At 44.5% G+C, this 20,690-nt stretch overlaps 1 protein-coding gene across 17 annotated transcripts in view; it reads left to right on the top strand.

Moving 5' to 3' along the window:
- Positions 1-20,690, top strand: part of SCMH1 (Scm polycomb group protein homolog 1) — a 237,750-nt gene that overhangs the window by 208,581 nt on the left and 8,479 nt on the right. For 8 of the 17 annotated variants that reach the window (XR_004259472.1, XM_032247146.1, XM_032247132.1 and 5 more), the window contains 4 exons: positions 657-857; positions 3,202-3,393; positions 12,912-13,091; positions 16,320-16,385. Coding sequence is in view for 15 of the 17 variants with exons in the window: in XM_032247146.1 (XP_032103037.1) it covers positions 657-857; positions 3,202-3,393; positions 12,912-13,091; positions 16,320-16,385 (639 nt within the window). In the remaining 2 variants the exon portion in view is untranslated. Of the gene's footprint in view, positions 1-656; positions 858-3,201; positions 3,394-12,911; positions 13,092-16,265; positions 16,386-20,690 lie in introns of those variants that run through there. The other 9 variants (XM_032247143.1, XM_032247135.1, XM_032247141.1 and 6 more) reach the window with 5 other exon arrangements.

Raw genomic sequence — 20,690 nt, 5'->3', positions numbered from 1 at the left:
GGCAACCAAATACAAAAAAATGGAAGTACATACAAGTGGGGAATTGTTTAGATTTTCTTTTCTTTTTTTTTGAGTCAGAGTCTTGCTCTGTTGGCCAGGCTGGAGTGCAGTGGTACAATCTTGGCTCACTGTAACCTCCGCCTCCTGGGTTCAAGCAATTCTTCTGCCCCAGCCTCCCGAGTAGCTGGGACTACAGGCATGCGCCACCATACCCGGCTAATTTTTGTATTTTTAGTAGAGATGGGATTTCACCATATTGGCCAGGCTGGTCTTAAACTCCTGACCTCATGATCCACCCGCCACAGCCTCCCAGAGTGCTGGGATTACAGGCATGAGCCACGGTACCCAGCCGAGATTCTCTTTTCAATGCACAGAAGACAAAGTGTAAACTTTGTGCCTTCGCCTTTGGTCCGGGCCACTCTTCCAGTGGGCTGTGTTCCCACAGACTTTGGTCATGCAGTTTGGGTTGGCAGCTGCAGGGCACAGCCTTTTCTTGACCCTCCACCCTCTACCTCCCACAGCATTTCACCAGATTAGCTGTTGGGAATCCTGTTAGGAACCAGAGGCCAAAGTATAAAAGATGGAATAGGACACTGTTTTCTGACTTCTCTATCCCAGAGACTCTTGAAGCTTCTTTGATTCTTTGTCTCCCATAGTTTGTATCTACTTGAACAAGAATGGCAGCACAGGCCCCCACTTAGATAAGAAGAAGGTCCAGCAACTCCCTGACCATTTTGGACCAGCCCGTGCCTCTGTGGTGTTACAGCAGGCTGTCCAGGCCTGTATCGACTGTGCTTATCACCAGAAAACTGTCTTCAGCTTCCTCAAGCAGGGCCATGGTGGTGAGGTTATCTCAGGTAAGCACACTTTGGTTCGTATTGCCTCCCTGCCAGAAGGACCCACCTTCTCAACTGGTTGATTTCTTATAAGGGATCCTGGTTCCTACTTCATACCTGCAGGCTCTGGAAAAGTGTGAAGATATTTCATTCCTCATCTCCAACCCCCCGAGAGCCCTTCTGAGCCCTATGCATGCCTCTGCCAAGGAGAATACCCGCAGATTCTGCCTCATGGAACCTCTAAACTGATTCCTCCCACCATCTACCTGCTTGACTCTCCATACAGAAAGTATGGGAGTATGTTGCTTCAAAGGCTTCTAGAAGAAAGAATCCAGAGGGGGCTATGTTGTGGCAGTCTAGGGTTTCTCCAGACTGTCACCCCCTCTCCCACCTGGTTTCAGGAACCACTGAAGTCTTCTCTCATTCCTTTGACTCTTTAGCTTCCTGGTCCTAAACCAGGCCCAATAGAAGAGAATTAAATCCCAGGGCAGGGTGGGAAAAGTCATTTTCTTTTTCTTTCCTTCTATGAGTTTGATTCAGTGGCACAGTGTTCTTTGCTCTCACAGAATACTCACTTTTTCTACTGTGCTCTGCTTCTGTTTCAGTTTTCCTAAATCCAAAATCCTGTTTAGCCACTAAACCTATGAAGACTTGACCTAAGACTGAAAGGCTTAACTGATGCTATTCCATAATCCCTTGCCCTTCCTCCCTAGCAGGTTGTAATAACCAGCTTCAGGAAACCCAGCTGACATGGAAGACCCCATAAATGACCAGACTGTATTATGTTAGCAAACATGTATTGAACCCTTGCTATGTGTCTAGTGATTGCCAGACACTGGCCAGGAGAAGGGGAGAATAGAAGATGATAGCTTAGGCTCCGTACCAGTGAAAAAGAAAGAATATACATAGCTAGCTATGAGAAGTGCTGTAATAGGGAAGTGTATACAGAGTGGTGTGGGAGCCCAGACTAGGGAGTAATTGACTATGAGGAGGATGGAGCAGACAGGCAGGCAAATATTATAGAAGACTGGGAACTGGCCAGGCATGGTGGCTCATGCCTATAATCCCAGCACTTTGGGAGGCTGAGGCGGGTGGATCACCTCAGGTCAGGAGTTCAAGACCAGCCTGGCCAACATAGCAAAACCCTGACTCTACTAAAAAAAAAAAAAAAAAATACAAAAAATTAGCCGGGGTGGTGGCACACACCTGTAGTCCTAGATACTCAGGAGGCCAAGGCAAGAGAATCACGTGAACCTGGGAAGCAGAGGTTGCAGTGAGCTGAGATCATGCCACTGCACTCCAGCCTGGATGACAGAGCAAGACTCTGTCTCAAAAAACAAAGAAGAAGCCTGGGAACTGCCTGGTAAATTAAGCCTTATGTCCCTTCTGAGGCCCAGGCTACTTCCTGGTCTCTTCCTTGTTTCTGTGTAGTGGTCTGGAAGAACCTGGCCTTCTTTACTGCCTCTCTTTAGCTGCTCTCACCTGTACCCCCTCTAGGGTTCTTCTCCCTCAAAACTGGTTCTTGAGAATTACCTATCTCCCCAAATCCCCATATCCTTCCTTGCTGCCCTCAGAGACAGATGCACAGGTCTTGGTGTGATCTCAGTTCACTGCAGCCTCCACCTCCTGGGTTTAAGCAGTTCTCCTGCCTCAGCCTCCTGAGTATCTGGGATTATATGCCACCACACCCGCCTAATTTTTCATATTTTTAATAGAAACAGGGTTTCACCGAGAATGGTGCTGATCTCCTGACCTCGTGATCTGCCTGCCTCAGCCTCCCAAAGTGCTAGGATTACAGGCATGAGCTACTGTGCCCAGCCTGGTCTTTGCTTTTTAAGGATTATACTGATATATTTTTATAGAAAAAAGTGGCAGGTAGTAAACTTAACAGCAAGCATGAAACAGCTCTAAATGTTGCCAAAATTCTAGTGCCCTTATATAGATCAGACATCGTGTACCCAAACCATTGCTGGCTATGGCTATATTCTTCTCTTCTGCCCAGCTTCTCTGTTCTTGGGCAGTTCTTTTGAAAATAGTGCCCTAAATGAGATTTCCTGGGGGAGTGATGGAGCAGATAGAATTATGTTCATAGTTGTTTTCACAGGTTGAATAAAGTAATTCCAGAGCCCCGGGTGCAACAGACCTGGCCTGGCCACTCCCACATTTGCAAACCCTTTACAGTTGGAGGCAAAAATCAAAGCCCTCAAGGGAGGGAGTTAAAGGGAGGGAGGGAGGAAACGTGGGGCACTGATTCCCTTTGTGTAACCAGGTAAGCCTGAAACAAGCAGTGGGCTGGACTCCTCCTGCCCAGCGCTGTACTCCACCACCAGGCTGACGTGCTTGGCCCTGTTTACTCACTCCACAGCCGTGTTTGACCGGGAACAGCATACCCTCAACCTCCCAGCAGTCAACAGCATCACCTACGTCCTCCGCTTCCTGGAGAAACTCTGCCACAACCTTCGTAGTGACAATCTGTTTGGCAACCAGCCCTTTACACAGACTCATTTGTCACTCACTGCCACAGAGTACAACCACAGCCACGACAGGTACCTACCAGGTAGGAGTTGGGTTGGGGCCTGGGCTGAGAGGCGGGGGCAGGGCTAGCAGCAGCACCTGCAGGGGCCCAGGGCCAGCCTTCAGAACTATTGGCCTGGTACCTACTCTCCAGAGGTCTGCTTTTCTGTCGCTTACCTTTGCCATATCTGAGAATTTTCTGTCTCCTCTCATCTTTACTTTTTCTTCAGGATTTTGTTTTCTGTCTCTAGGATTACCCCTATTTTGGTCTAGATCCTTATCCCTAGATAAAAGGTGGTTCTCAATTCCCCTTCTGAGCTTCAGACTAAATGTGGAGCAACCGTGAAGTCACAGAACGTCTCCCATTGTGAACCTGGCAGCAAAGGCCTAACAAGATCTCCCTTGCCAGCAGGAAGGTTTAGTTTCAGGCTACAGATTGAGAAATTTGCTCCCTGGTGATTGGCCATCTATTCTTTCGTTTGGCACATGGCCCTAACTTCCAGCACTGCCAGTCTAGCAAGTCAATTCAAGTTCCTGCTATTTCTAACTAGGCTGGAAAATAACTTTCTTAGTTAACATACCAGACCCACAATGGGAAAGCAGATGCCACGTGGCCAGATCAGTGACTAAGTACTTCCAAGAGAGATTAAAGATTCAGTGGAGCTCTGCGTCTCTCATCTGGAACCCAGGACACAGAACAAGGGAGGGAAGGAAAACTCAGCCTTAAACGTAGCAAGGTAGGTCGTTACTGAGAGGGAGGAAAGGCCCTTAAAAAATCTCTGCAGACCGTGTCCTGAGCAGGAAAATAGAGAAGGGAGCCGCCAGCATGGTCACTGTGCTGTCTGTTGATGGGAGGGAACAAGTCTGAAAGGTATCTTTTCTGACCTTCCTCTACACAAACAAGTCTTGTTCCCACACTGCCTTCCGTGGTGTCTTTTCATCACAGTCTTAACAGAATCATCTCTGATAAAAGCACTGCTTCTAGAAAATGTGCCCAGGGAAGTGACTGTTCACCCATTCCTCTTCCCCCTTTCCCTCACAGATATTTCTGTACCCAAATGCATATACCTTATGTGACTTGCCAGCAGGTCAAAATGATACCTGAATTAGTCTCTGTGGAGGACAGACCATCTGATCCTTGCAGCCATTTCTGTGATCCCCTGGCTGATCCTTTTCTATGGAGGAAACTTCTCACCTAACCTGTGCTAGATTGCTTTCTTTCAGTACCAGAGTCTCTAAAAATAGAAAAAGGCACTCTGACTTACAGTTAGAATGTTGCACTGGGAGTCTGGACTGGGCATGGTAGAGCTGGTACAGACAAAGGCAAGTTGTTAAATATCTCCAGTTGGGCATTCAGGAACTCTTATTTGCATTTCAGACCTGAAAGTTAGGCCTACCTGGGATTCTGAAAGAATGGATGCGTGAATGGGGTAGCATATCCATGAGTGTAGCTGCTAGTTTAAAGAGATTTCTCAAAGAAATAGGAACTCCAAATTCTTAAATGGAATGACATCATTAAGAAGTGAAAGAAATATACTAGTGGCAGCATTCAGAGAGTGGTAGGGATGTACCTCATGGGCCTGCAGTCCCAAAGGTGGTTTGGAACCCGGGCATGACCTTTCCTGGGAATTCCTCTGATTCAGCTACTCCGTAAGAGGAAGCAAACTGTAGCCAGACTCTTCTTGCCTCACCAACTAAGAGAAACAAAGACCAAGGTATTACATTCTGCCATTGACTGCTTCCTCTCCCTTCCCTATTTTCAGACAGATTGAGCCCACTCTTTGTGTCCTCCTCTGCTCTTAAGCTATTTCTCATAGTGGGTGCTCAACGACTTGTCTGCTCTCACTCCAGTTTCTATTTGCTTCCCTGAGATTAGCCTTTAACTATGCCCAGACAAGTCATAACCCTGCCTAAACTTCTAAACTGCCTAAACCCTGCACTTCTTAGTGTATCTTTTCTGTTTGCCTGCCTGCCTAGCTTCCTGCCTGCTTGCCTGCCTTACTGACCCTTTGCCCCACCTCTGATCTTATCATTTCCTGTGGTTTTCTGATTGCTTACCCAAAGCTCTGCCAAAGAGCTGGATCTGTACAAAAGCTATCGTTTGCTTTGCCCTTTGGATCTGGTATTTATAACTCCTGCCCTTCCACCTGGCTACACACTTCTACAAGACATCCATAGGTACCACCTCTGTTATCTGGGTGCTTACTGGACCCTCTCCCTTTCCTATAGCCTTGTCTCTACACTACCCTACCACTTATGGTCCTGGCCCAACTGACCATGCACTTCTCATATAGCAGGTAGTCTCCCAGAGCTCAGGTAGATTTCATATCCCATTAAGCTTCAAACCTAAGTTGAGACTATTACTTTTTCTCCAATGTTTTATTTTAAAAATTTCAACCCTACAGAAAAGGTACAAAAGTAGAACAGTGAGCAAACATGAACTCTTTGCCTAGGTTTACCACTTAACTTTTTGCAATATTTACTTCATCTGTTTCTCCTAAATATATATATATACACACACGTATAAATATATGTACTTGTTGAATATTTATATATTTAAAATATGGTTTTTGTTAATTTACTGAACGATTTGAGAGTTAACTGCAGATGAGAGATTTTATCCTTAAATACTTTTGTGTGTATCTCCTAAGAATAAGGAGCATAATGGTATTATTATGATCAAGAAATTTAACATTAATAAAAACTAATGAAATTTAACATTAATAAAATACTACTAGGCCGCATGCGGTGGCTCATGCCTATAATCCCAGCCCATTGTTGATGCTGAGGTGGGCAGATCACTTGAGGTCAGGAGTTCAAGACCAGCCTGACCAACACGGTGAAACCCTATTGCTACTAAAAATACAAAAAATTGGTGAGGTGTGGTGGTGCATGCCTATAATCCCAGCTACTCAGGAGGCTGAGGCAGGAGAATCGCTTGAACCCAGGAGGCTGAGGTTGCAGTGAGCCAAGAATGTGCCACTATACTCCAGCCTGGGTGACAGAGTGAGACTCCATCTCAAATAATAATAATAATAATAATAATAAATAAAATACTACTAGCTCTTACATAGTTCATACTAGAATTTCCCCTAGTTGTCACAGTAATGTCCTTTATAGCTGTTTTTTCCTAATCCAGGATCCAATTAAGGCTCATCCACTGCATTTCATTGTCCTGTCTCTTTACTTTCCTTTATCTAGAACAGTTATCCGGCTTTTTTTTTTTCTATCTTTCACAACATGACATTGGCATTTTGAGTGATCCAGGCCAATTGTTTTAGTTTAGGTAATCAAATATTTACAAATACTTACTCTGTGCCAGATTCTATACTAGACTCTAGGGAGACAGAGGTGAGACAGACTCCATCCCTGCACTCAAGGAGCTAAGACAGGGAGAAATACATGAACATGTATGTGGTCAAAGCAGAGCACAGAGCTATTCTGGCCCAGCAAGGTATGATGAGCAAGGAGTACAATGAAAGAAGAAGTCAAGGGAGTGTTCCTGGGGGAGGCAATGTCAGAGCAGAGTCTCTCCTTCAGAACTGTACATGTGGCTGGATCAAGTAAAAGGCTGGTGAAGACTAAGAGGCCCAGTGGGTGCAGTGGCTCAGTATTAGGCAGGAGATTGTATTGATTTCACTGGTCCCAGTGACTATTAATTTTAGCTATAATTGAAATCTACCCAGCATTAAACTCTGAGTCTACTGTTTTGGCATTTCTCAGGCTCCTGTCTGTTAGAGGAAGTAGTTCATTGCCCATGACAATGGTTCCTTGGGCCTTTCTTTCCAGTTGTCATCTAGGTCTTCTGAGTTAGTTACAAAGTAGTTCTCCTGCCAAAATCCCAAGATTCACAGTGGTTAAAGCCAAATAAAAACTGAAATATCAGGATGTGCCCTGATCCCCACATGGGTTTCCTCATAGAATTGTCAGAGTTTTAAGATTATGCAAATGCTCATAATTCATTGAAGCACACTGTCTGGCACACCTCCGCTTTTCAGGTAGACCTTCTTGGGACCACAGCTTAAACTTCAAGGTGTCAGGAAGACCTCCAAGGCTCTCCTCATCCAAAAGAGATGCCTCTGATGCTGTCTGTCTTAATATCCTTTTCTTTCCTTTGTTATAACTACAACAGTTGCTAATATTTTTAGCTACTTGTATTTTGTCATCCATCCCACCATAGTTAATGTTCCATGACGGTAGGGACAATATCGTTTTCACCATTCTCAGTATCCATCATCCTAACTGTCACATGGTAAGTATTTAATAGTATTTGTTAAATGAAAGAGGAGTAAAGGATGTGGGAAGTGGTTCAGAGAGGGATTTTTTTTTTTTTAATGTTGAGAGTGACTTAAACATCCACAGGACTGTGCTATGTCTTTGGGTCCTGTGTTGGTGTTAAGAATTTTCTTAGATCAACAGCTCTAGTTCCTTGGTCACTCAGTTCACCCCAATGAAGGGGAAAGCTTGGTTATGAGCATGGAATCTTTGTGTCTTGGAGATGAGCTAGTGTCTAACCCAACACATGAGGGTGGTCATCTGATCTCTGCTTAAATACTCCTGATGACACATTCTATCTTTGGCAGTTGATTTTATTGTCAGACAGTTCTGAATGCTAAAATGCCCTCCTTTTTAAGCTGACATCTGCCTTCTTACAACTCCTACCCGCATTCTACTCTCTGTATTCCAAAAGAGCAGATCTACCTCCAATCCTCCGCTTTTCCCATGACTGCCCTTAAGGTATTTCTCGCCCTTGACTTTTCTCCAGACGAGCCTTCCCAGGGCCTTTCCCCCTTGCCATGATCTTGAGGTTCCTCACCACCACTCTGATCATCCTCCACTGGGAACTCTGTAATTTCTAAGGTCAGCTTTGCAATGTGATACTCTGAGAAGAGCTGCTTCTCACTGAAAATAAATGCATAAGGGCTAGGTATTTATCTATCTGTTTACCCCTGCATGTACCATACCTAGCATAGTGGCTGTCACACACACAAAGGATGCTTAACAAATGTTTGTTGGATCACAGTTGCTCCCATATCTCCAGCATATCAATAGTAAATTTTATATGGACCCTGGGAAGTTTAAGCGTTTTTTTCATCTTTATTTTATAGGTGAGCAAGAATCCCATAAAAAGGCAGCGATCATTGACTAATCAAGTTTTCCAGCCCCAGTCTCTGACAACTGGGCCAGTGGTTTCAAAGTCTGTTTTGGTTTAGCAACAGAACTCCTTTAAAAAAAAAAGGGGAGGGGGGTTGTTTTTTTTTTTTTTTTTTTTGCAAAGGTAAAATTGTATATAAAATTTGTATATACTGCAGTGCATAAAAATTAAAACCAGAGTAGTTTTTTGAGGGTTTTTTTTGTTTTTGTTTTTGTTTTTTTTTGAGACAGGGTTTCTCTATATTGTTTAGGCTGGTCTCGAAATCCCGACCTCAGGTGATCAGCCCGCCTCAGCCTCCCGAAGTGCTGGGATTACAGGCATGAGCCACCGCGCCCAGCCAAAACCAGAGTAGTTTTGAGAGAAGCTGGGATGAGGCCCATAGCCCTACTTACTTGGCCTCCCTGTGGATGGCCCACAGGGCTCTATAGAGCACAGTGTGAAAGTATTGCAGTCTTCAGGCCAGCCGTGAAGGGTCACGCCTGTAATCTCAACACTTTGAGAGACCAAGGTAGGCAGATCACTTGAGGCCAGGAGTTCAAGAACAGCCTGGCCAACATGGCTAAATCACATCTCTGCTAAAAATACAAAAAAAGAAAAAGAAAAAATCAGGCCAGGTACAGTGGCTCATGTCTGTAATCCCAGCACTTTGGGAGGCCAAGGCAGCTGGATCACCTGAGGTTGGGAGTTCGAGACCAGCCTGACCAACATGGAGAAAACCCATCTCTACTAAAAATACAAAGTAGCTGGGTGTGGTGGTGCACACCTGTAATCCCAGCTACTCGGGAGGCTGAGGCAGGAGAACTGCTTGAACCTAAGAGGTAGAGGTTGCAGTGAGCTGAGATTGCACTCTAGCCTAGGCAACAAGAGCAAAACACCGTTTCAAAAAAAAATCAGCCAGGCGTGATGGCATGTACCTGTAGTCCCACCTATTTGGGAGGCTGAGGCACAAGAATCACTTGAACCCAGGAGGTGGAGGTTGCAGTGGAGTGCAGTGAGATCATGCCACTACACTCCAGCCTGGGTGATAGAGTAAGACTCTGCCTAAAAAAAAAAAAAAAAAAATTACAGTCTTCTGGCCTGGCACTGTCCTACCAATGACAGCCTCATCTGATCAGCCTTGTGGGGACTAGGACCTCCTAGAACTTTGGAGCATGATGCTTCATTTTTTCAGTACCTCTCATTAGGATAAGGTTTCATGACTTGCCATCAGTCCAGATTTTCAGACCCTTCAACTAAGAATCTACATCTTAGTATTCTTAGCATTGCTGAGAGGAAGAGACACTCAGTGGTTTGCATCAGCACCTAGTGAGCCCCCGGCTTTGTCATCATAATTATTCTTCACATCTGTTAGCTCATGTGAGGCAGACAATACTATCCCCAGTCTTAGCTGAATAAAATGAGAACTAGAAGGGTGAGGTTATCCTGCTGATAAGTGCATAAACTGGATGAAATCTTTTTCTTGAACTATCATGGACAGCTTAGATTTACCACTTCAACTCTGAATAAAATACAGAATAACAATTTTTCACATTATAAAGTTCATCCCATTCCATTTTCTTATTTCATGTTCTCAGCATGATAGGGGATGATTTTTCTCCATTTTACACATGAAACTGGTGCTCAGAGAAGACAAGCTACTTGTCTAGGATTACATTCCTAGTGAAAGGCAGAAGTCCAGGTGTAGAACCCAGGTCTCCTACTTCCTGGACTGGGTTCCTGTTCATGTCTCAAAGTGGGATCCTGTGCATCATTTTTCCTGGAAAATAGGAATCAGAACCCTCATCTGCAAAAAGGAGGTGGGATATGGTTTAGGCATTATGGACCCTCAAAGACTTACGTTTTCAGAACCACTTCTAGGAGAGGACTTCAACAGTTAGCCTCTTCGATAGAAGGGTGAACAGCTATCTAACCCTAGATTTGACTTTGAGCCCATAGTTGCCAGGCAATTTTAGGTAACTATGAGAAAGCAGTCCCAAAATCCTAAACCATCTTAACATTGAGGTCTTACTTTGTGCCAAACAATGTACTCAAATTTAGTGTTCTTCAGAGGCTCCGAATGAATCCCAAGCATTATCTAAACACGTGATGTCTATGAAAAATGATAAAAAAAATGATAAAGGACAGTGTTATACTCCAGTACTCAAGACACCCTCCACAAGCAGAGAATTCTGGGGCCTGGGCTGAGGAACTGATTTGGTTTGGGTAGAACCCAATCATGAGAGGGAGTCTGCTTTGGGTTCTGTGTAGAGTGATTGGGTGCTGCCGCCTGGTGTTGGGCCATGGACTGGGTATAGAAACATCAGGGTAAGATTCCCTTTACAGAAAAGATAAACACCAGCCACCTGTCTTTCGGTTATATATCAAGAAGGCCTGAAAAGTAGGATGCTTTTTCTGGATTGGTTTTATCAGTTTTGTCCCATCAGGAAGTACCTTGTCAGTAAGGGACTGCCTTTTAAAGTTCATTTGATACTGGACAATGTTCCTGGGCACCCAGAACCTGAATTCAACATGGTAGGCATCAAAATGGTCTAATTGCCCCCAAACACAATGTCTCTAATTCAGTCCCTAGATCAGGGTTCATAAAGACCTTAAAGGCTTATTATACACAGTGCTCTATGGAAGGATTGTCAGTGCTATGGAAGAGAACCCTTAAAGACAGAGCATCATCTAGTCTATCTGGAAGGATTACACCATTGGAGATGACATTGTTATTACAGAAAATGCCATGAAAGCCATCAAGTCTGAAACAATGCATTTATGCTGGAGAAAACTGTGTCCAGATGCTGAGCATGACTTTATAGGATTTATGATAGAGCCAATCAAAAAAATCATAAAAGAGATTGTGGATATGGCAGAAAGGTGGGGGGCAGACGTAGTTTCCAGATGTGGATCTTGGAGGAATTCAAGAGCTCATAGACACCAAACCAGAGGAATCAACAGACGACGACTTGATGAAGATGAGTGCTTCCAAACCAGTGCCAGATGATGAGAAAGAAGGGATAGATAAAACAGTGCAGTGCCAGAAAACAAATTGACATTAGACAATCTGGCAGAAGTGTTCTGATTATTCAAGACTGTGTTTGGTTTCTTGTATGATATGGACCATCTATATGATATGGGCACTGAAACTAAAGCAAATGGCAGAACGATTGGTACCATACAGAATTACTTTTTGAGAAATGAAAAAGCAAAAAGTCAGACAGAAATTATGACCTATTGCTGGGAGTGGTGGCTCACGCCTGTAATCCAAGCACTTTGGAGGCCAAGGCAGGCGGATCACCTGAGGTCGGGAGTTCAAGACCAGCCTGACCCACATGGTGAAACCCTGTCTTTAAAAAAAATTTTTTTATTATTTTTTTAAAGAAATTATGACCTATTTCCATAAAGTTACACCAAGTGTGCCTACCTCTCCTGTCTCCCCTTCCACCTCCTTCACCTCTTCCACCTCCTTCACCTCTTCCACCTCCTTCACCTCTTCCACCTCTGCCACCCCTAAGACAGCAAGACCAATCCTTCCTCTTCTTCCTCCTGCCCAGCCTACTAAACATGAAAATGATCCACTTCCACCAAATGAATAGTAAATATATGTCCTCTTCTTTATGATTTTCTTAATAACATTTTCCTGTATCTTATTTTATTATAAAAATACAGTGCATAATACATATAACACATACAAAAAAAATTTACCTTAAAAAAATTTCCTTTACAAGTAAAGGCTTTCATAGCCATTCTTTTCTGATATTCACAAGCTCTTTGGAAGAAAGGGGCTTCACATGTTGTAGATGAGGAGACTAAAGTTCCCAGAGAAGCAGTCTGCTGACTGGCAGAACCAAATTCTACCCCTGATTCTGATCCTCATGCCCAAGCTCAGCACTCATCAACCCCAGCTTCGTTGAAGTGTTTCTGTAAAATTGGGAAAATACAAAATGAGAGATGATACATGGGAGCAGATCCTTTGCAAACAAGCCTTTAACAAAGCATCAAGAAGCATTTCTGACATGTCCTGCTGGTTGAACAGAGGGTCACCTTTTAAAGTACTCTCGTCTAAGCAAATATATCCCGGTTCTAGGATCTTGTGTCTCAGGCAGTTTCTTCCATCTTAGAATAGCTCAATTTGTTTAAGATTTTCCTTATCCAGAAAAAGCATAGGGCATCTAGACCAGAAGAAGCCTCAAAGACCCTCTCGTCCAACAAAGAATTTCTAAAGAGGCTGAAGTCCGGAGAGTGGCATTGAGCTTGACTAAGGTCCCCTAATGAGAGCCACAACCCTGACTGGTACACAGGCCTCCTGAGTCCCTGCCCAGGGCTTTCTCTTTTGCTGATGCTTGCTCCACTCAAACAGGTACCTGGGATCCAGCACTCTGGCAGTCCTTCTAAGCTCTAACTCTGGTTTTACTGTTTTTCAGGTGAAACCTTTATCCTGGGGAATAGTCTGTCCCGGTCCTTGGAACCACACTCAGATTCAATGGACTCTGCCTCGAAAACCACCAACCTTGTCAGCACCTCCCAAAGGCACTGGCCCTTGCTTCCATCCTGTGGCCTCCCAACTAGCACTGCCTCAGCTGTGCGCAGGCTATGCTCCAGGGGTAAGCTTACTAGAATCCTGGCCCTCCTTCCCTCCCTCACTTTTTCCTTCACTTCCTTCCTGAGATCTGGGAGGCCAGAGAGGACCTAGCTCTGTTGCCCTCTGCCTGGTGGTGGGACTAGGGGCTGGACTTACTTTTGTGCCTGGCCTTACACCTGGGTAGGGTAATTGGAGCTCCAAGATTGGCTTGAGTATAACAGAAACTAAGAGCCAAAGACCTAGACCCAAAAGGGTCAGGGAAGGATTCATTCATTCATTCATCCATTAACTATTTATTTGAACTCCATCTGTATTTGGCATGGGGAAACAAAAATCACTCACTTTTTGTCTTCGAGGTATTGTGGGGAGACAGACACTTATTTATAAAACAGTGTCTTGAGTGCAGTGACAGAGATATGCTGTGGATAGTATGAAAATTGCAAGAAGGAATACCTAACCCAAGCTTGGTGTTCAAGGGACATTTTCTTAAGGAAGTGATGCCTTGCCTAAGACTGTATAAATGGTCATATCAGGGCTGGTAGAGGAGGGAGAGCTTTTCAGGAAGTGGCGGGGAGGGGGGCAACAGGAATAAGGACAAAAGAATAAGAAATAGCACTGATTATACCCGGAACTGCATGCAGTTTGGAATTGCTCAACCACAAATGTAATACTGACACTCAAAGAGAAAAGCCTGGAAAGGTCAAGGCACATATCATAGAAGATCTTAAGTGGGCTTTTAATTAGAGGCAAAACAGGTTTGTGTTTTGAATAGATTATTGATTACTTTGTTGAGCGTGGATTTGAGGAGGGACAAGACTAAGAAACTTAAACAAGTTAGGAGGTTACTCAAGAGGGCCAGGTCCGAAGTGACACAGGCCTGGGTTACGGCAGAGACCGAGGTTTAGAGAAGAGAGAGTGGATTTGAAAACTGTTCACAAGGTAAATTTCATCATATTTGAGGATTGTGAGGAAGAAGGGAGTGAGGAATGTCTCCCAGGTTTCTCGATGTGGTGGCCGTATAGATGGTGGTGCCATTAACAGAGAGGGAACCCACCATAGAAGAGAAGGAAGGTTGGGGAGCCCATGGTCATGTAGATGTTATCTAACAGGCAGTGACTATCAGATCCAGTCCTCAGGGAAGAGTGCTGGGCTGATGTTATTTAGGAGTCACCAGCATATAAACAGCAGTTGAAATTTTAGGGCGAATGATACTCACTTCTCAGAAGTATTGTAGTGAATGAATATAACAGTTAACCAAAGATGAAGTCCTGGGAACCAATAAAGCTTAGTAGGTGATAACAGGAAAGGGAGCCCACCAAGGAGAAAGGAGTATTCTAAGTGAGGGAAAATTTAGAAAATTCAAAGTGAGAAGAATTTGATATTGTGGTGGCCAGGAGTCCAGAGAGTATTTGAAGGAGAGCACACCATAACAGAGTTCTGGCAAAAAAGGGACTGAGAAACATCTATTGGATTCCACCATTAGTGAGTAATTGGTGATCTTAGAGTAGCCTTGGTGCTGTAGTGGAGGGTGAAGGCAGGCTGCACTGAGTAGGATATCAAGGGGACTTTAATGAGAAAAAAGCTGGTGATGAGTAGGACTATAAGTCAAAGAAGATCTTTTAGAATGGGAGCCCTCCAAGCATGTATATCAGCAAACAACTTGCACCTTCCAAAAAGCAGCAATTAAGAATATAGCAAAGAGGGAAAGTAAGGCCTTAGGAGTAGTAGGATCAATGGCATAGGCAGAGGAATTGGTCTTAAGCCAAAAGGAGGCACACTTTCTCTGAGAGAGGAGGGAAGATTGAGTGTGTCTATCAGTGAATAGAGAAAGGGCTGATCAGGGAAGGGGTTAGGAGAGCTGAGAGACTGGATTAGTCTGTTTTTTTTTTGAGGGGGGAGAGGGGTTTGAGATGTAGTCTTGCTCTGTCCCCTCAGCGTCCCTAGTAGCTGGGACTACAGGTACAAGCCACCATGCCCGGCTAATTTTTTATAGTTTTAGTAAAGACGGGGTTTCACCATGTTAGCCAAGATGATCTCAATCTCCTGACCTCATGATCTGCCCGCCTCAGCCTCCCAAAGTGCTGGTATTACACGCACGAGCCACCATGCCCGGCCAAGACTGGACTAATCTTAAAGAAGATGGAGAAAAATGGACCAAAGAAAAGGGCATGATGATTTGTAGGAAACATCAGGACCCAGCTATGCTGGGAGACCAGTTGGCCGGTTTGCAAAAGCTATGGTTTTCTTCTGTGGTTCTTAGGAACCTAACAGATACAGGATGAGAAAAGACAGCTTGACAATTAAGCGGGGTTTTGCTGAGCTAGTAGAACAAGAGCTGGGAGAAAGAGATTAGTAAAGAAATTAGTAATCAGGAAGAGCAGTTTGAATCATCACCCACTAGATGTGGGATGGCAGGGTGGGAAGGATGCAAGGCTAAATTAGGATAGGGAAAATGGAAAGTTTGACATGCCAAAGAACTTTGTGATATAATGGTTAGAGTGGACATAAGTCCTGAGAGAGCTAGAAAGATGCAAGGCTGGGGTCAGAGAATGGGATGCTTAAAATTCTTAAGTGGATTTGTTCCAGGGGCTTGCAAGGACCAAGCAGTAGCACCAGCAGTAGGTATTTGGAGTAGAGTGGAGGCGAGAGTCACTGGAGGCATGGTAGCTGAATGGATTGCCTACAAGGATTAGGGCAGGAGTTGGGGTGGAACAGTGGGTAGTGAGCTAAGTAAGAGAAGTCTTAATTTACCAAGGGGTAGAAACCCAGATATCTATGAATAACAGTGAGAAGGAAGAGCTGATGATTGGGTACATGTTTGGCCTCCAAATAACGTGAGCTTTCATAGGAGGATGGTCTAGAAGCAGCAGTGGGGAGCCAGGAGAATGTCACTTCCACACCCTGATTCCGGCGTCCAGCCCAGGGACGTATGAGTGAGGTGTGAAAGTACAGGAAGACTCCATTAGCAAAGCCTGCAATGAAAAAAGTCACCTCAGCAGAGAGAGCTTTCAGGAAGGCTGAGTTGTGGGAAGAAGCCTGTGGTGCCCCTACCCCTACCCTAAACCCAGCAAGGCAGCAAAATGGGATCTAAAGGGATCTCAGGTAGAGGCAGAGCTGGGCATTGATTGTAGCCTCAGCTGCCTTGCCTTGAGATTTGGGTCAGTCGTCTTACCTCTCAGGTCTTCCTCATATGCAGAATGCTCCTCATGTGCAAACTGGAGATGGTGACACCAACCTGGTCTTTCCACAGGAGTGTTAAAAGGATCAAATGAAAGAAGGGATATGGAATCATTTTGGAAACTAAATCGTTCCCCAGGTATGAGGGGAGTTACTGTTATTTTTATCTTCCCCAAGGCCCTGTTTCTGAGAAGAGTACTTTGTGATACACTGCCCTCCTGGCACTGGCCTCAAATGGTACTGTTGTCCCCTAGGCATCTCCACCCTTCCTTGGAGACACACTATGAGTCTGTCTGCCAGATCATTGCATAAATCTCTTTACGGCCTGATAGTCTTCATAACGCTATGAAAAGATTCATTTGGCTAGCCCTAGAATTGTCTTAAAGAATTTGGATGTTGAGTCTGTTTCCTCTCTTACTGCATTAACCATGATGATTAGGCATGAGCTTGTTAGTTGGCCTCTTGTGGATGTGCCTCACCTGGCTTACTCATGCTCAGACTGAGACAACCAGCCCTCCTTGAAGAGTAAGTGTCAGCCATACACATTGAGGGGCGGTAGGTAGAGCTTTGCCATAGGCTGTCTGCAGAGGGAATAGGAAAAGACAGGGCAAGTCCTTCCCGTCTCTCTTCACTGAGTCCCCTCCTCTCTGAACTAAGATAGTATGATGCCTCCTTCAAAGGCTATTTTAAAGGTCAAATGAGTTGACAAAGGTGGGAGTTCTTTTAATTTATAGAATATTGTTCATATATCAGGTCACTTTTTTACCACTACCACCCTGGTAGTTCATGCCACAGTGTTCTCTTGCCTGGATTATCATAATGGCCTCCTCTTTTTCTTTTTTTTTTAAACAGTGTCTCTCACTCTGTCACCCAGGCTGGAGTCCAGTGCCTCAATCATGGCTCACTGCAGCCTCAACTTCCTGGGCTTAAGCGATCTTCCTCTCAAGCTACCTTCTGAGTAGCTGAGACTACAGGGGCACATCATCACACCCAGCTAGTTTTTTACAGAGATATCAAGTTTGGCCATGTTGCCTAGGCTGGTCTCAAACTCCTGGGCTCAAGCAATCTGCCCACCTCGGCCTCCCAAAGTACTGGGATTACAGGCATGAGCCATTGCATCTGCCCTAATAGCCTCCTTCTTAACTGGTCTCCCTTGCTTCTACCCATGTGCCCTGAAGTCTGTTATTAACATAAACAATGAGAGTGATCCTGCTCATTGCAAGTTGGTTCATGTAACTCCTGTGCTCAAAACCTACCTGTTTCACTCAGAAAAGCCAGTGGTTTTCTGTGGCATACAAGGTCCTCTGTTATCTTCATTGCCACTTCCCTCCTCTTCTTCAGTACACCCATCCATGCCTCTCAGTGTTATTTCGTACCACCTTCTCCCTCGTTGGCTTTGTTCTGACACATTGGCCTTCCTGCTAAATCCTACATGTGCTATTTGCTCTTCTGCCTCAAGGTCTTTGCTCAGATTTCACCATTTCAGAATGTCTTTCCTAACCACCATATAAATTAACAACTTCCTACCACCTACCCCCATGGAGTTTATATTCTAATGGAATAGGCTGACAGACAAGCATATAAATATACAGTATTATATATGTGGATCATCTTAGTCCATTAGAGCTGCTCTAACAAAGTACCATGAACTGGGCAGCTTATAAACAACAATTTAGTTCTCACAGTCTTGGAAACTGGGAAGTCCAATATCAAGGCACTAGCAGATTTGGTGTCTGATGAGGACCTACTTCCTGGTTCACAATCAGCCACCTTCTCACTGTAACCTCGCACAGCCGAAGGGGCGACGGAGCTCTCTGCAGCCTGTTCTGATGAGAGTACTAAACTCATTCATGAGGGCTCTGCCCAAATGTCCCACCTCCGAATGTATATCACCATGTCGGGTGGGGAGGGGTAGGATTTCAACATAGAATTTAGGGGGATGCATATTCAGTCAATAGCATACATTTGTATATACTATCATATATATGTGTATATAATATCATGTATGTATGTATGTATATATGATACCTAGCCTCTGATTAGAGGAATCAGCTAATGGTCCAAGAAGGACACATCCTTGCATATACACTCTCTCCCCATATTTTCTCTCTGTTATCTAGAGTCTCTCACTTGGTTCTTCTCTTAGCATCACAGTGTTTTTTGTTTGTTTGTTTGTTTGTTTGTTTATGACGGAGACTCGCTCTGTTGCCCAGGCTTAAGTACAATGGTACAATCTCAACTCACTGCAGCCTCCACCTCCTGGGTTCAAGCAATTCTCCTGCCTCAGCCTCCCGAGTAGTTGGGATTACAGGCGCCCGCCACCACGCCCAGCTCATTTTTGTATTTTTAGTAGAGACAGAGTTTCACCATGTTGGCCAGGCCGGTCTTGAACTCCTGACCTCATGATCCGCCCACCTCAGCCTCCAAAGTGCTGGGATTACAGGTGTGAGCCACCGTGCCCGGCCCACAGTGGACTTTTAAGACAGGGAGAAGTGACTGGTTCATAAAGCCCCCTCCAACTTTCCATCTAGTCATACCTCCAAAAAGCCGTAGCGATTTCTGTGACTAAGCAGCCCCTATTGGATCTAACATACTTTTCCCCTGGTCTGGTCAATGCCCGACTATAAGCTTGAAAAGATGATATGCTAGAATCTTTTCTCCAAAAGGCAGGGGCTGGGCTGGGCTGGGTCAGGCCAGGCGAAGTATACTTTGACTTTGTGGACCTAGGACACAGAATGAAGGAAAATGGGAGGAGATTCTTCACCTTTGCAGAAGAGAGTTAAATATTTGGCCCTTCTAATTTAACAGATATGTGGGAGGGTTGGGAGGTTGTTTGTTTATTATTTGTTTGTTTTTGAAACAGGGTCTTACTCTGTCACCCAAACTGGAATGCAGTGGCATGATCATAGTTCACTGTTAACCTTGAACTCCTGGGATCAAGCCATTCTCCCACCTCAGCCTCCAGAGTAGCTGGGACTAGGTGCACACCACGATACCCAGCTGATTTTTTTACTTGTTTTGTAGAGACAGGGTCTCGCAATATTGCCCAGGCTGGCTCAAACTCCTGGCCTTAAGCGATCCTCCTGCCTTGGCCATGCAAAATGCTGGGATTACAGGTGTGAGCCACTGCACCCAGTGTACAGGTATGTGTTAGCTCTGCCACTTGGTAGTTTGTGACAAGGCACCTCTGGATGTTGTAGATACAGACCATGAGCAAGGCAAGGACCCTGCCTCAGTAGAGACATAGTCTAGTTGGAGAGAAATAAAAATATACAAGTAACTGTTATCTGTGATCAATCACTTACCTAACAGACGTGTTTGAACAGTTACTGTGGCAGACCAGGCACTCCTTTTACATGTCAGCAACGTGTCAGGGAACAAGAGAGAGCTTACATTGTATAGGGAGAAGACAGATGAAAAACATGAAATTATTGAGTCCATGAAATTATTTTAGGTAACAATATGTACTGTGGGGAAAGAAAAAAAAAAAAAAAAAAAAAAAAAAACTAGGGTAATTGGATTGAAAAGAACTGTGTGGGGAATTGAGTATTTATACTAGAAGATCAGGGAAGGCCTCTCTATAGAATCAATATTTGAGGTGAGACCCAAATGATGTGAAGGAGTCAGGCATGAAAAGGTTTTAGAAAAGAGCATTCCAGAGAGAGGAAATTGCATATCAAAGGATAAATGCTTGACTTATTCAAGAAGCAGAAAGAAGGCTGGTGAGTTTGAGGCACAGCAAGTCAGGGGTAAGTTGCGAGCAGGGGTTGTAGAGTGAAATGAGGCCAAAGGTAGGAAGGCTCAGCTGATGGAGTACCTCGTAGACCCTGGAAAGCACAGGAAGGAGTTCAGATTTCACTTCACGTGCAAAGGAAGGCTACTGCATTGAGTTTTTAGAGGCGGTTAACGTGGTTCAATTACTGCTGTCTTTTTTTGTTGGTTTGTTTTGTTTTGTTCTGAGACAGGGTCTGGCTCTGTTGCCCAGGCTGGACTTCAGTGGTGCTGTCACAGCTCACTGCAGCCTGGAACTCCTGGGCTCAAACGATCCTCCTGTGTCAGCCTTCTGAGTAGCTAGGACTACAAGGATGTGCCACCACACCAGCTAATTTTTAAAAAATTTTTTTGTAGCGATGGAGATCTTGCTTTGTTGCCCAAGCTGGTCTTGAACTCTTGGGCTCAAGCAGCCTCCCACTTCAGCATCCCAAAGTGCTGGGATTATAGGCATGAGCCACATGCCCAGCCTAATTATTGCTTTTTAAAGGTTCCTTTACTGCTTCATGAAGAATAGAGATTATTAGCATGGTGTGATGAGGGAAATGAGTACTGAATGATCTGTAACCAAGAATATACTAAATTCTTTGTGAGACCATTTATTTTAGGATTGGACCAGAAAAGTTTCATAAAGGAACTGATTCTTGAAGCCAAGACCTGCTTTTGGTTAAGT

This window comes from Sapajus apella, unplaced genomic scaffold, assembly GCF_009761245.1.
Source record: "Sapajus apella isolate SASKATOON/1434 unplaced genomic scaffold, GSC_monkey_1.0 scaffold62, whole genome shotgun sequence".
In the NCBI taxonomy this organism is placed as follows: Eukaryota; Metazoa; Chordata; class Mammalia; order Primates; family Cebidae; genus Sapajus; species Sapajus apella.
The sequence above is the reverse complement of the archived record's forward strand: the minus strand, read 5'-3'. Positions and strand labels throughout refer to the sequence as shown.